The following is a 14147-nucleotide window of genomic DNA, read 5'->3' on the forward strand; positions in this document are numbered from 1 at the left end:
GAATCTCTTGCCGCCCGAGTGTACAGACTCTCCTTTCAAAAGAACCACAATGCTCTTGAAAGGCAAGGACGCGGGGACGTCATTGCGTACGATGAGCATGCGCTCGTCACATTCGATGCCGTCGCCGCCATCTTGCTGCACCCTACCTATGTCTAAGAAGCTACTGCGCATGCGTCAGTCATTTCGAGCATGCGCGGGTTTCCACGGTGACCAGGTAAGTATACACACTCTCGGGTTTCTCAGCAGGAAAACTGCCGGGAATCTCACGGCGAGAAAATAGAGAACATGTTCTCAATTTTTTTCGTCTAGATTCTGGGCAGATTTGTTGTCGAGAAACCTGAAAGTCTCGTACACACGCTCGATTTACTCGGCAAGAAAGCTCTGCCAGCAGTTTTCTTGCTGGCTCTTGCCTAGTAAACCGGGCATGTGTACAAGGCTTGAGAGTCTGTCTGAATGTGAAGCCCTATACACACTACCAGTTTTCCTGCAGGTTTTCTCTTCAGGTTTACCAAAACCATCTAATATGAGGTCAAACCTCAAGAGTTTCAATTTGTATGCAATCAGGCAGGCCCTTGCGCTACATGGTTTTGGTAAACCTGAAGAGAAAAAAAAACTGATAGTGTGTATGGGGCTTAATATGAATGGATTGTTAGACAGCCACATTACATAGTTATTGGTAAATTATGTAAATAAGAAATTTTAGAGACCAATAATCATGACCTCACCTGTGAGTCTTGAGCGTATGGGAGGCCTCGTACACACGACTGAGGAACTCGTCGGAAAATACACATCGTTTCCTCGACGAGTTCCTTGTTAGACTTGTCGAGGAACTCGACAAGCTTTCTTTGCGTACACACGGTCAAGACCATATCTCCTTGTTCTCGAACGCGGTGACGTACAACACATACAACGGCAGGGGAAGTTCGATTCCACTGGCACAACCCTTGGGGCTGCTTTTGCTAATCTCATGTTACTGCGTGTTAAGTAAAAGTTTGGTAAGAGACAATTTGCACTTTTCAGACTGTTACAGCGTGACAAATGTGCTATCTCCATTACAAACGCTACTTTTACCGAAGGTGCGCTCCCGTCTCATACTTTATTCTGAGCATGCGCGGGTTTCTTAGCATACACACGCTCGCGTTTCTCGTCGAAAACCAGCCCGAAGAGGAACACGACGAGGAAATTTAGACTTTCGTTGAGGAAAAAGAGAACTTGTTCTGTTTTTTCCTCGCCGAGTTCCTCGACAGTTTCCTCGATGAAAAACATACACACAACCGGTTTTGTCAGCAAAAAAGCTCTCCCACCAAGTTTCTTGATGGATTCTGTCGAGGAAAACGGTCGTGTGTACGAGGCCTGAGGCCCTCTAACCTTAAATTAAATTTGTAGCAGTGTCAAAGTCAAAAGCTTGCCCCTGGAAGCTAAGGCAGGCAGTGGCAGGTACATACTGGGGTTGATTTACTAAAACAGGAGAGTAAAAAATCTGGTGCAGCTGTGCATGGTAGCCAATCAACTTCTAACTTCAGCTTGTTCATTTAAGCTTTGACAAGAACCTGGAAGCTAATTGGTTTCCATGCAGAGCTGCATTACATTTTGCAGTTCCCAGTTTTAGTAAAACAACCCCAAAGTGTAATTTTTCTTTTAGACCACCCCAATGTTCAAATGTGCTCTAGAGTCAGAGGTACTGGGTTTTTGTCATGCCTCCATTGGTGTATCAGCATGGCAGGCAGAGATATTAAATGCAAGTTATTCCACTGGATGATTCCCTGCTATGCATCAGGAAGGAAGACAATTGACATGCAGCTAACACTTGCTTTCTATAAATACTGATCTTCAATCATAATTATGCCAAAGATGGAGTTTTGAGAATGATAGTACTGTCAATGGTAATTATTTCCCAGAGAGTGATTCACTTCATTGCACTTGAGTATAATAATAAATCCATAATTCCAGAGGACTGTAGGTTTGGACCTACGCAATAAGGACTGTAGGTTTGTTCGTAAGTGGAATCTGTTCGTTAGTCAGAACACTGCTTGTAAGTGTAACCTCTGTGCAGGGATGTGCGATGTTCCGGCTTCTGCCTGTGCAGGTATGTGGCATGTTCTGGGCACTTCTGGGGCTCTTCTGGCCATGCAGTACATGAAGTACTGCAGTGTGTAATGTGGCAAGATAGCTGCTTGGAGGTATTCAGGACCATCATGGAGCACAAGCAGCCAGCATTGAGGCCCGTTCGTAAGTAGGAGTCGTTTTATAAGTCGGGCGTTCCTAAGTCGGGGACTGCCTGTATCTATGTTCAGTAGTTTCCAAGTGACTTTTGCATATACATGACTCTGACATGAACAGCTAACAAGTGTGATTTACTAAGCCATGTCTGCCTCTAGACTAGTTGTGTTTAACTTAAATTTTTTCCCCTTATCGGGCTAGAGTCAGGAGTAGTAATTGTCTTTGCCATACCTCCCAACTTTTGGAAACTATAAAAGGGACATCTTCTAGCACAAAGTATGTAGGTAAAGGTCATGACACTGTCATGGCTCTAGTTACAGACCACAAAGATCTAATATGCAGAAAATGATTCGCTAAATCACACAAGCGCTTTTTAATCTCTCTATTGTTTCCTTTATATTGAGTTTTTCAAATAACAAATACAATAATTTAGTGCTTGGATAAAAGAAAGTAGTACAGTATAACACTTTTGGTATGAAAATAGTACGTTTTATATAGAGATGTATACATCAGACCAAAAAGAGGGAGAATTGAGGCTGCACAAGGTACATAGGGATTTGGTCTCATAAGAGGGGCCTTCCAAATGAGAGAAAGTTGGGAGCCATGGTTTTAACTATTACTAAACTCTTCAGTTCAGTGAAAGAATCCATACTGATGGACATATTATGTTGTGTAGGATATACTGTGTGTATTGTATGTACAAGGAGTAGGTGTCTTGAGGTCCTGAATTACATATTGAAGCGGGCACCATGGGTAATTAGCTATCTGTCTTGTTTGGCCTTGACTTTTTTATTTATTTATTTTACATGCAAATACTACATAATTTTCAAACACCAAAGGAACTCAACAACATTAAATAGAGTCTGACCATTAAAAAATATATTAACCATCAAAAGTTTTCTTTTATTAATTTATCAACAAATATGAACACTTATATGTTACAAATGTACAAGTGTGCCAGCCATATAATTTTTGTCCTATTGGGTTGCATTCAAAATGTACAACCAACACTGCCGAACTTTTGTTTTCCTGATGGACATCTCATTACCTTATTCATTGCATTTAATTGTTCCCAATATGCCATATTAATGTTTTTGAACTGAAATTTTCATATCAAGTGTTGAGGACACATTAGCCCTTGTCTTTGTAGTCAAAGATCCTGTGATATTTCTATAAGAATTCCTAGCGTAGAAACAATTACTCTATCCAAACAGAGCTCTAAATATCAAATACATCTGAATAGTAAAGGAACAAGCAAAACATTAATTTACATGAATGAATGAATAAATACAGCTTCGTAATGTCATCTCCTTACATATGTTTCCAATTTTGTGAGCATTTGCGCTCAAGTTGATGACTGGAACTTTCAGGTCTCTAGGACTTTGCACAGACACATGTTTGTTTATGATTTTGTACATATGAATACGTTTTGTACATTTATGATATTGTACTTATGAATACGGGGCAGTATACATTTAAAGAGGAATTTTGCGAATTGTGAGACAAAAAGTAAAGACATTCCATCTGGTTGACCAGGTGCCACAGATTAAAGCTAAATATTATGCTTAAGGATGTTCTGTTTCTCTTGTGGAATTGGCCAATTTTGTACAAAAAATAACACACTTATGGAAACTATTAATGTCTAGCCTGACAGAAATGTAGAAATAGCCAGAAAAATTACATGTAGAAGCAATTTCATCACGTAAAGGAACACATGACAATTACTGGTATATAGTATTTTTCTCAATGAAGATTAACCACAGCTGTAAAAAGGATTAGTAAAATGTGCTCATTAACAAAACTTCCTACTATGACAATAACTTAATCCTTCTGTTTTCTTGGTTCAAACAAGACAGTTGTCAGACCTACAATAGAGCTACTTAGGCCCCGTACACACGACCGAGTTTCTCGGCAGAATTCAGCCAGAAACTCGGTCGGAGCTGAATTCTGCTGAGAAACCCGGCCGTGTGTACACTTTCGGCCGAGGAAGCCGACGAGTTCCTCGTCGAGCCAAATAGAGAACATGTTCTCTATTTCCTCTTTGTTCTATGAGGAAAGTTGGCTCGCCGAGATCCTCGGCGGCTTCACACAGAACTCGACGAGCAAAACGATGAGTTTTGCCTGTCGAGTTCCTCGGACGTGTGTACGGGGCCTCACACATAGCATATGCAAAGAGATAGAACTTCCCCATTCCTAAATGCAGGGCTTCAGTGCCCAGTCTCTAAGTCAGAGCCTATGACTATTAGAAGAGTTGATTGGGCAGCACAGTAGCTTGGTGATTGGCACTTCAGCCTTGCAATCATTGATCCTTGGTTCATATAATCCATAACACTATCTGCATGGAGTTTGCATGTTCTTCCTGTGCTTGTGTGAAGTTTCTATAGGTAATCTGATTTCCTCTCACACTCCAAAGACATGGTGGTAAGTTAGGCTAAGTTTACTGGCATTAAAAGCAGGCATTTGAGAGGCATTCAAAACGCCCCCAAAATGCCCATGCAAGCCTTTCAACGCCTCCCATTCAAGTCGATGGTAACGTTTCGCAAGGCAGTTGCAGTGGTATGTTAAGGTTAATTTATTTCCTGTAATTAAATAGGCATTTGTGGAGTGATTTTGATGCACCTTAATGCTCATCAAGCACTTCAAAACTTATACCATAAGGCATTTGGGGAGCATTTTTACCTTGTCATTACTGCTTGTAAAATGCCAGTCAAATGTCCATACTAAAGCTCATTAACCTGAGTCTCTCGCCCCTACTAAAGCTATAGGAGCGTTTAAGCGCTAGAAATTTAGTCAAGTGTGAACAAGCCCTTAGAGTGCCACTGGTTGTTATGGTGCTGGCAGCCAGCCCACCTGCACCATGGCAACTCGTGATGCTGATCCAGGAAGAACTGGATCCAGTGCTCTTGTCACCCCAGGGGAACCTAGATGGCACCCAGACACTACTAAATGGAGGAACAAAAGACCTGCTGTAATTTTAACTTTATTTTCATGTTATCTCTTCATAAATGGCCCCTAAAAATTCAACATAAATATTGAATACAGTATAGGCATTTACATAGGTTTATTGTAATATTGCCCTCAGTTTTGTAAGGGTCCTGGGCCACACTACTAGGCATTGGCAGCAGTGAACAAGCATCTGCTTAGATCGGATTGGGGATTGGGGGCCCCTTCACACCATAGCACACATTAGTGCGTGCATAATTTATATGCACTGGCATACATTTCTTTATCTTGCAATGCACTGTGTGTCAATGTGTTTTCAACATGTATTGCAGTGCATTTTTATTTATTTTTGTTTTGCACAGAAAGGGCATTTCTATAATTATTGTGTCTGTAATCTGTATTATTGCCCTAGGTTTTTAGGGGACCTGGTCCACACTACTAAATATCAGTAAGGACGAACAAGTATCTGCTGACATTAAGGCCCCGTACACACGACCGAACATGTCTGCTGAAACTGGTCCGCGGACCAGTTTCAGCAGACATGTTCGGTCGTGTGTACGGCCGAGCGGACAGGTTTCCAGCGTACATTTGTCCGCCAGACCGTTTTCGAGCGGACAAATGTTTCTAAACATGTTTAGAAACATGCCGCTGGAATCCTGTCCGTCAGTTTCAGCAGACATGTTCGGTCGTGTGTACGGCCGAGCGGACAGGTTTCCAGCGTACATTTGTCCGCCAGACCGTTTTCGAGCGGACAAATGTTTCTAAACATGTTTAGAAACATGCCGCTGGAATCCTGTCCGTCGGACATGTTCGGTCGTCTGTACAGACTTACCGTACATGTCCGAGCGGCCGCCATCCCTCGCATGCGTCGAATGACTTCGAAGCATGCGTCGAAGCATTGAACTTCCGAAGCATTGAACGTCATCGTCGCGGCGACGGCGCGGCCTCGTCACCGCGTATCGTGTACGCGCGGATTTCTGTATGATGGTGTACAGCCATCATACAGAAATCTCCGGGCGGGCATGTCCGCTGAAAACGGTCCGGCGGACCGTTTTCATCGGACATGTTTGCCCGTGTGTACAAGGCCTAAGAAGTAAGGTTCAGAGAAGCAATATATCATGTGACTACCAAACTTCATCTGTTGTTAAAATGTCAATTTTTTTTCAACTGAACAAAGTTAGTCCCTCTAGTTTTACATTTAAAGTAAAAAAGTCAACAAGAAAAATGTATGTGATCAACAATCGTCCCAACGTAATTCATCACTTAATGATTTTGCAAATACTGTGTATTATGCTAACTACCGTGGGACATATCATTGGACAATACTTTATTACCTAAGACACAACAGAACATCATGGAAAAAACTGTTCCAATTCCCTGCTACTTTCTCTGTTGCCATAGTAACCAACGCTGTATTTATACTAAGGTGAAATGTACACTCTGAGCAAAGTTCACAAAAAAATAAATCAAACAACTCCAGAAAAATGAAAGTACACTGCATATATGAGTATCAATCAGAGTCTGGGTGACGTGTGTTGTGTCCTCATCTATTAACTGCCTGTTGACTTCCTAAGTAAGAGCTCTGCTTCCTTATAGATAAAAGGATCGTGGCTCTGTTACTGCTCTGAGTATATTTATCTAGTGAAGATAACTGTATGCTTGTGTACAAAGAAAATATTATTTTTTTGCCACCATTTTTTTTTTTATAAATAATCTAAAGACATTTTTAAATACTTGGACCTAACAAAACCCTTCTCTGAATTGGTTATATTATTTTACATTTCTAGAAGTGTGTTGGAAAATTTGTATTCTGATACATTTTGTGAATTCACCTTATGTAGAACAAATAACATCACCTAATAAAACTTGGAATCATTTCTGTAGAAAACCAACATTATAGAAATGGTATTACTACTAGTACTATTGATTGAATAGACCTGTGGGTAAGCTTGCTTTTCAATATTGTTAAAGTAGTCCTAGCATTCGATATATTTTTTATGTTAAAATGTCTCTTTAAATATCAGGCAAAAAAATTGTAAACTTTATTTTACAAGCATCCAAAACTCGCAAAACAAAATTTAGTGGCTAGATCAGCCTGTGAAAATATCCACAATACAACTCTGTTACAAAATTGGCATTTTAAAAAATCTGCATTATTTTAATTCCACACAATAAAAAATATGGAGTAGTTGTTGGGGTAATTAACACAATGTATATACTATGTAGGATCTTCATTTTTTTTTATTCTATATAAATCATTTATTTTTCCAACTTTCTACACAAACTGACATCATGCTCGTTTTTCAAAGCCTTTGATGTTATACAGAATTTACTTGGTGATCCTACCATTAAACTCCATATGAATTGATTTCCTGCTCTGACCTGACAACACTATTCAGCCCATATGCAAAGGGTTTATACCAGGGCTCAAGTCCTGCGGGAACGTGTGGGAACAGAGTTCCTGCACTTTTTTCACAGCAGGAACTCAGTTCTCTTTGCAGGACTACAGCAGCCGATCCGCCGAAGCCAATCCTTCACTAAGCAGCGATGCCCAGCTTGAGACACTGTCAGGGGCAGGTGAACCTTAGTAATCCTTTATGTTACTGGCCGCTTCCTGTATATGGATTCATCAGGTAGTGTGTGGGTATTCCGTCACTTCCTCGATGCCGCAATGTCTCCTGGGAGCTTTGGTCATTGTTCCCAGGAGACATTGCGGAGGTCTGCCGCGAGTTATCGCCGTATTTAGAAAGAACTTGCGGTTTAGTAATTATGCATATGAGTGTATCATTTTTTTTTTTTTTTGGTGGGGGAGTGGATCTTGGGTGGGAGTTCCCACACTTTTTTCCCTAGGACTTGACCCCTGGTTTATACCACCCAGCACTGTCTGGATCTGGAAGCAGTGCTGCCTTAGTCACAAATGCTGGGCATCTTGGTGTCTTCCTCACTCTCCGTTATATCCAATAATAGCTCCTCACTTGCTCTCTGAAGCATAGTTTGAAAGGTTGGAGTGCTTCCCCAACTGACAGTACTAGTACTCCATATTACCATGGCCCAGTTCCTGGTATAGCTCTCAAGGGATTGGGTGCTGGAGCAACAACCAGCTGGGAACTGGTTTCATTAGTCACAAGGAAAATGTTTGCCAGCACACCATGGATCAACAAGGAAGCGTCCAAGGATTTTTTTTAATGCATGATCATCACATCAAAAGAGTAGTGCAACTATTCTGAGTCACGTAGGACCCCTTCGTCAGGCATATCTCATGCCTGACAAAGGGGTCCTATGTGACTCCGAAATGTTGCACTACCCTTCATGCATTAAACAATTCGCTTGCACGCTTCCTAAACTGACATCACAGATCAAGAGAACTCTCTGCACCCCACTCTGTAGTGAATCACACACACTGACGGTTAGTGGTCACATGAGTACAAAGATACTTTCCAAAAAGGCAAATTTTATGAGAATTTTAATTAAATGAAAGTGGTGAAGCAATCCTTTAGAGACCACTTGGCCTGCTATTGATATGCTGACTTACCTTCTTCTTTAATTGCATGCTAAATATAACACTTAGGCCTTGTACTCACGGCAGGACATGTCCGATGAAAACGGTCTGCAGACCGTTTCCATCGGACATGTCTGGCCGGGGACTGCCCGGGGACTTCTGTTCGATGGCTATACACACCATCGAACAGAAGCCCGCGCGTAAACATTACGCGGGGCGTGTCCGCGGTGTCGCCGCGTCGATGACGCGGTGTCGCCGCGACAATGACGCGGCGACGTGGGCGGGCCGCCTTAAATATGCTTCCACGCATGCGTCGAAGTCATTCGACGCATGCGAGGGATGCGGGCGGCAGGACATGTACGGTAGGTCTGTACAGACGACCGTACATGTCCGGGCGGACAGGTTTCCAGCGGACTGTTTTAAAACAAGTCCGGGAAACAGTTGTCCGCTGGAAACCTGTCCGATCCGTCCCAAAATGGTCCGCTCGGGCCAACACACGGCCAAACATGTCTGCTGAAACTGGTCTGCGGACCAGTTTCAGCAGACATGTTTGGTCGTGAGTACGGGGCCTTACAGGTGTTTTTTTTTTAGCTGTCAAATGGATGTACACTTAGGGCCAGATTCAGATACATTTACGTTGCTCCACGGCAGCGTAACGTATCCCATTTACGTTACACCGCCGCAGGATTACAGCATAAGTGCCTGATTTACAAAGCTCTTACCTGTAAACTTGCGGCGGTGTAACGTAAATCCACTCGGCGCAAGCCCGCCTAATTCAAATGGGGCAGGCACCATTTAAATTAGGCGCGTTGCCGCGCCGAACATACTGCGCATGCTCCGTCGGGAAAATTACCTGACGTGCATTGCTCTAAATGACGTTGCACGGACGTCATTTGTTTAGACGTTAACGTAAATGGCGTCCAGCGCCATTCACGGACGACTTACGCAAACAACGTGATTTTTTAAATTTCGACGCGGGAACGACGGCCATACTTAACATTGCTTAGAACACCTAGGGCTCAGCCCTAATTTTATGACGCGCATCTCGACGGAAACGACGTAAAGTTAGAGCGACGGGTAACGCGGACGTTCGTGGATCGCCGTAACTAGTCATTTGCATATTCTACGCCGACCGCAATGGCCTCGCCACCTAGCGGCCGGCATAGAATTGCATCCTAAGATCCGACAGTGTAAGTCAATTACATCTGTCGGATCTTAGGGCTATCTATGCGTAACTGATTCTATGAATCAGCCGCATAGTTAGGACGGGCGGATCACAGAGATACGGCGGCGTATCAGGAGATACGCCGTTGTATCTCTTTTGTGAATCTGGCCCTTAATTCCAGGACTGACATGCTTAGTCAAGGATAAAACAATCATGTAAATCTCTCACCTTGTGACTTGCTGAAAATTACAGCATTGCAGTCTGATCATAGGTGGAGTAAAGACTGAGAAAATGCTTCCTCCTGCCTGCAGCAGACTTAGAAAAGTGAATTATTATTTAGCTCCATCTCAACCTAGGCAAAGTCACGGACTGGTGCTCAAGGATTTTTCTTTAATAGTAAAGGTACAGATTTTTTTTTTTTATTGTGACCTGTCAGAAATCATTTCATGCCAACTAGGATTACTAAAAGATGCAATTTAAAAATGAGTCCTCGTATGCTTGGACAAATTTAAGTATGTATTTCCCATATCTGTGGGATCTTTGCGGAAGCTAGAGATCACTGTAGTAGGCATTTTGTCCTATGCTGAGTGGCTTCCCTCCTGCATTGTGAACAAAGGAGGTTGCTCGATGGGTGCTGGAACCATTCAGTGAACATTTTGCAATTTTATGATGAATGCAAGGAATTCTCTGATTGAATATATGTGGAAAGTTGGGGTGGCGATGTCACAATGCCTATAATTGATTTCAAGTTCTGTGCAGACATCTAGTAAAAGTAATAAGCCAGAGACTTTGAATTCTGGGTAGTTCTGAACCATTTGCAACAGTTTTATAAAATAATTGCTTGCTTTAGATTGAAATAAAAATGTAATTCAAAATAACTCAAAGTAGCTTGGGTCAAAGTTATGTACAAACAAGAAGGAAAATGTGCCAAACTAAGTGCAGTAAGTAGGAATTTAATTCAAATAATTTTGTACACAGTAAAATGGTTACTCACAAAACCAGTGGCAACATGGGCATGATAGGGAAAACGGCTGGTCCGCTGTCACAGCATGTCATCAACAGCTACAGGGGCTCACAACAGGCTGGTCTCATATCCTGGTCCCATGGAAGATGGAAATAGAGGTCCGAGGTGTTAGGGAGCCTTTGGGGGATCACAGGGAATCCAGGAGCCGTGGATGCTGTTTCAAAGCGGCGTGCGTTCCAGCGTGGAACGCAACGTATCGCCGTACGACCGGAAGTGACGTGGGGACTCCGGGCAGCCAATGGGATTTTTTTTTATTATTGACTGTGCTCTTTTAATCTTGCGCCATCTACCTATATGTATTATATGGGTCAAAGTTATATGTGTTACATACTTTTTTTTTATTGAAAGTGGAGTTTTCCTTAAAGAAATACAAATAATAGATATGTGTCATCAACAAAAACCTCCCTAATTCAATATTCTTTTTTTTTTTCCCTTAGAGCCAAGGAGATAAAGACCAAACTTGGTACCCTTCTCCAGAAGCCGGACACTGTCATCGACTTTATTATCCAATACCCTGAAAAGCCTGAGAAGCAAATCAAGACCACCAAGTAGGTTCCTTCATGTGACTTAGTCAATAGTAAATTTGAAGAAAGAAAATTGGCAATAGCAGCTACTTTTATTTCAGTTGGATTTTACCAAAGAACCCAGCCCCAAACATTTCTCAATGCAGAGTTTGCCTTCTGAGCACATTAGTATTTAATGGTTCCCAGATGTAAGAGGGGTGCTGATTTATAAAAGCTGGGTCAGGGAAAACTGGAGCAAAAGCAGGGATGTTGGCCATAGGAACTTTACATACCTCATCTTTTACATTTGAGGTAATCTAAAGTGCTTTGTATACACTTCCTTTTCCTTAAATATTATATTGTTGTTTAATTTTAGTCATATTTACTTTATAGAGTCAGTAGGTAATGCTCTAGAGCAGTGGTTCTCAACCTTCTAATGCCGTGACCCCTTGATAAAATTTCACAAGGTGTGGGGATCCCTAACAGTAAAATTATTTTCACAGCGTTGTTTGTCAGCTCCAAAGGCGAGACAAGTAATTTGCACCCCTAACCCATGGACATTTAGCTCTCCCTGAGTCCTTTCCACTCGTACAGTATTAAGTATTAAAACCCCTTATTATTTTAGGATTACCACTCTGTTCTTTCTTTCCCTTTTATTTCTCTCTATGCTCATTTATTTTTCTTTTTTTTCCCCCATCCCTCTTTCTATCCATCTTTCTTGTTCTTATTGTCTTATTTTTTCTCTCCCTTTTTTCTTTGTTCTTTGTTCCTCCCCCTCTTTTCCTCTCCATTTCATGTATTCTCTATTTTTATTCCTCGTCTTACTCTTTGGGGGGTGGGGGGGTGGGGAAAATAGGATGAGTGGCAGTGCTGGTGGGGGGGGGGTGTGATCAGTGGCAGTGCTGGGGGGAGTTCTGATCAGCCAACTTGGGTGCTCTTGATCAAGGTCATCTGCTGATCTGAGAACTGTAGTGGAGACTTTTAATGGCAACTATAATCACAGGTAGTGTTACTCACTGTGTCTCCGGCTTCACTGTGTCTCTGACTTTGTGGTGTCTTGTAGCAGTGACACCTATGCCGAAATCAGGAGATAGGGTCTCCTCCACCTCCTCCCTCTTCACATTCCTCACCAGTCAGCCGACCTCTAGTCTCTGCCCCCAGTCATTCTGTGAACTGAATGGGCGGCTGAAAAGAGGCTAAGTGGACGGCCACGGGCTCCAGAAACAGCCCAGGTGGGCAGCCGCGAAAAGGCTTGGAAGAGCAGCATGGGCTTCAGGAACAGCCCAGGATTCGGTGACCCCTGGCAAATCATCATTCGACTCCCGAGGGGGTCCCGACCCCCAGGTTGAGAACCACTGCTCTAGAGTCTGCAGTGTTGTACTGCTGTGGTGTAAGGATCCTGAATGGTTTTGCATAGTTTTATCTTGAGCTTTTTAGCGGCCCTTACCCCACACAGAAAGCTAAAGGGTCAGAGGAGGGACCCTGGTTCCCTCTCTCTGCTCATAACAATCCCTATGGCTTTTCAGTTAATAACAAGTACTGAACAAGCAAGTGCAGAGCTAGTGTTAGGCCCCGTACACACGGCCGAGGAACTCGACGTGCCAAACACATCGAGTTCCTCGGCGTGTTCAGTCCTGGAGCCGCCGAGGAGCTCGGCGGGCCGAGTTCTCCCATAGAACAACGAGGAAATAGAGAACATGTTCTCTATTTCCTCGCTGAGGTCCTCGTCGGCTTCCTCGGCCGAAAGTGTACACACGGCCGGGTTTCTCGGCAGAATTCAGCCAGAAACTCGGTCGGAAGCTGAATTCTGCCGAGGAAACTGGTCGTGTGTACGGGGCCTTAGGCTTTTGTATTGGAACAAAATTGCATTGAAGTCCATTGCAATAAGTATTGATTTGTAGTATAAAGAATATATACAGTGAAAGTCACCCTATAAGACCTATAATAAGGCTTACCTGTAGGTATAAAGAATATCTCCTAAGCCTGTACGATTTAGGAGATATTCCCCTCGCAATGCGCCGCTGATTGCAGCTGCGCATGTGCAGGAGGGAATCCACGGCAAAAGGACTGGCAGCCGCCGACCCTTGCCGATTTTAAATCTCCCGCACGCACGCGCGGGAGTGACGTCATCACCACTCCAGCCAATCACAGCAATGGAGCGGCGATACCCGGTAGACACGCCGGAGCAAGATGACATCTCGCTCGGCGTGGACCAGGTAAGTGTTCTTTACCTCGTTCCGAGGTAAGTATTTCATAATCAGCTAGTATGCGGTGCATACTAGCTGATTATGCCTTTTGCCTTGCAGGTTTGAAAAAAAAATGTTTATGCGGTTTACAACCGCTTTAAGACCAACTTCCCTCAGGCCCTCAGCCATAATACTTGCAGAGACCCAGCAGCAGTAACATCTCCAAAGGGAAAAGGCCCCAGGGGAAGAGAGATGTGTTCAAATTCTTCCAAACATTTATCTTCTCCCCAGCTACACCTTCTGGGTCAGCCTTGTAGGGATTAGCTAATGTCATTGACTGATTCTTCCACACCATTTGTGGAACATTCTTCCAGAAGCAGACAGAAACTATCAGACCCCTGGGATAAACCTGATCAGACCTAAAAATGTAACTGCAGCTCAGCTGGCTACAGCAGAGCTATACACTAAATTTAGCCAGGACAGGAGTGTTACAATATGTATATTATATCCAAGCAAATGAGGACTTTCCAGATGCAAAAGAAAAAAATCGAAATTCTATTATTACAAACATTTTCACAAGGTAAGAAACAGACAGACAGTGGGTGCT

At 43.0% G+C, this 14147-nt stretch overlaps 1 protein-coding gene across 1 annotated transcript in view; it reads left to right on the top strand.

Annotated features, from left to right (window-relative positions):
• The window catches only part of RGS5 (regulator of G protein signaling 5), a 167681-nt gene that overhangs the window by 68228 nt on the left and 85306 nt on the right, over window positions 1-14147 (top strand). Inside the window, exon 2 of the mRNA XM_040360167.1 lies at window positions 11289-11399. Coding sequence (XP_040216101.1) covers window positions 11289-11399 — 111 coding nt within the window. The remainder of the gene's footprint in view (window positions 1-11288; window positions 11400-14147) is intronic.

The sequence above is a fragment of the Rana temporaria genome, chromosome 7, assembly GCF_905171775.1.
Source record: "Rana temporaria chromosome 7, aRanTem1.1, whole genome shotgun sequence".
NCBI classification, from domain to species: Eukaryota; Metazoa; Chordata; class Amphibia; order Anura; family Ranidae; genus Rana; species Rana temporaria.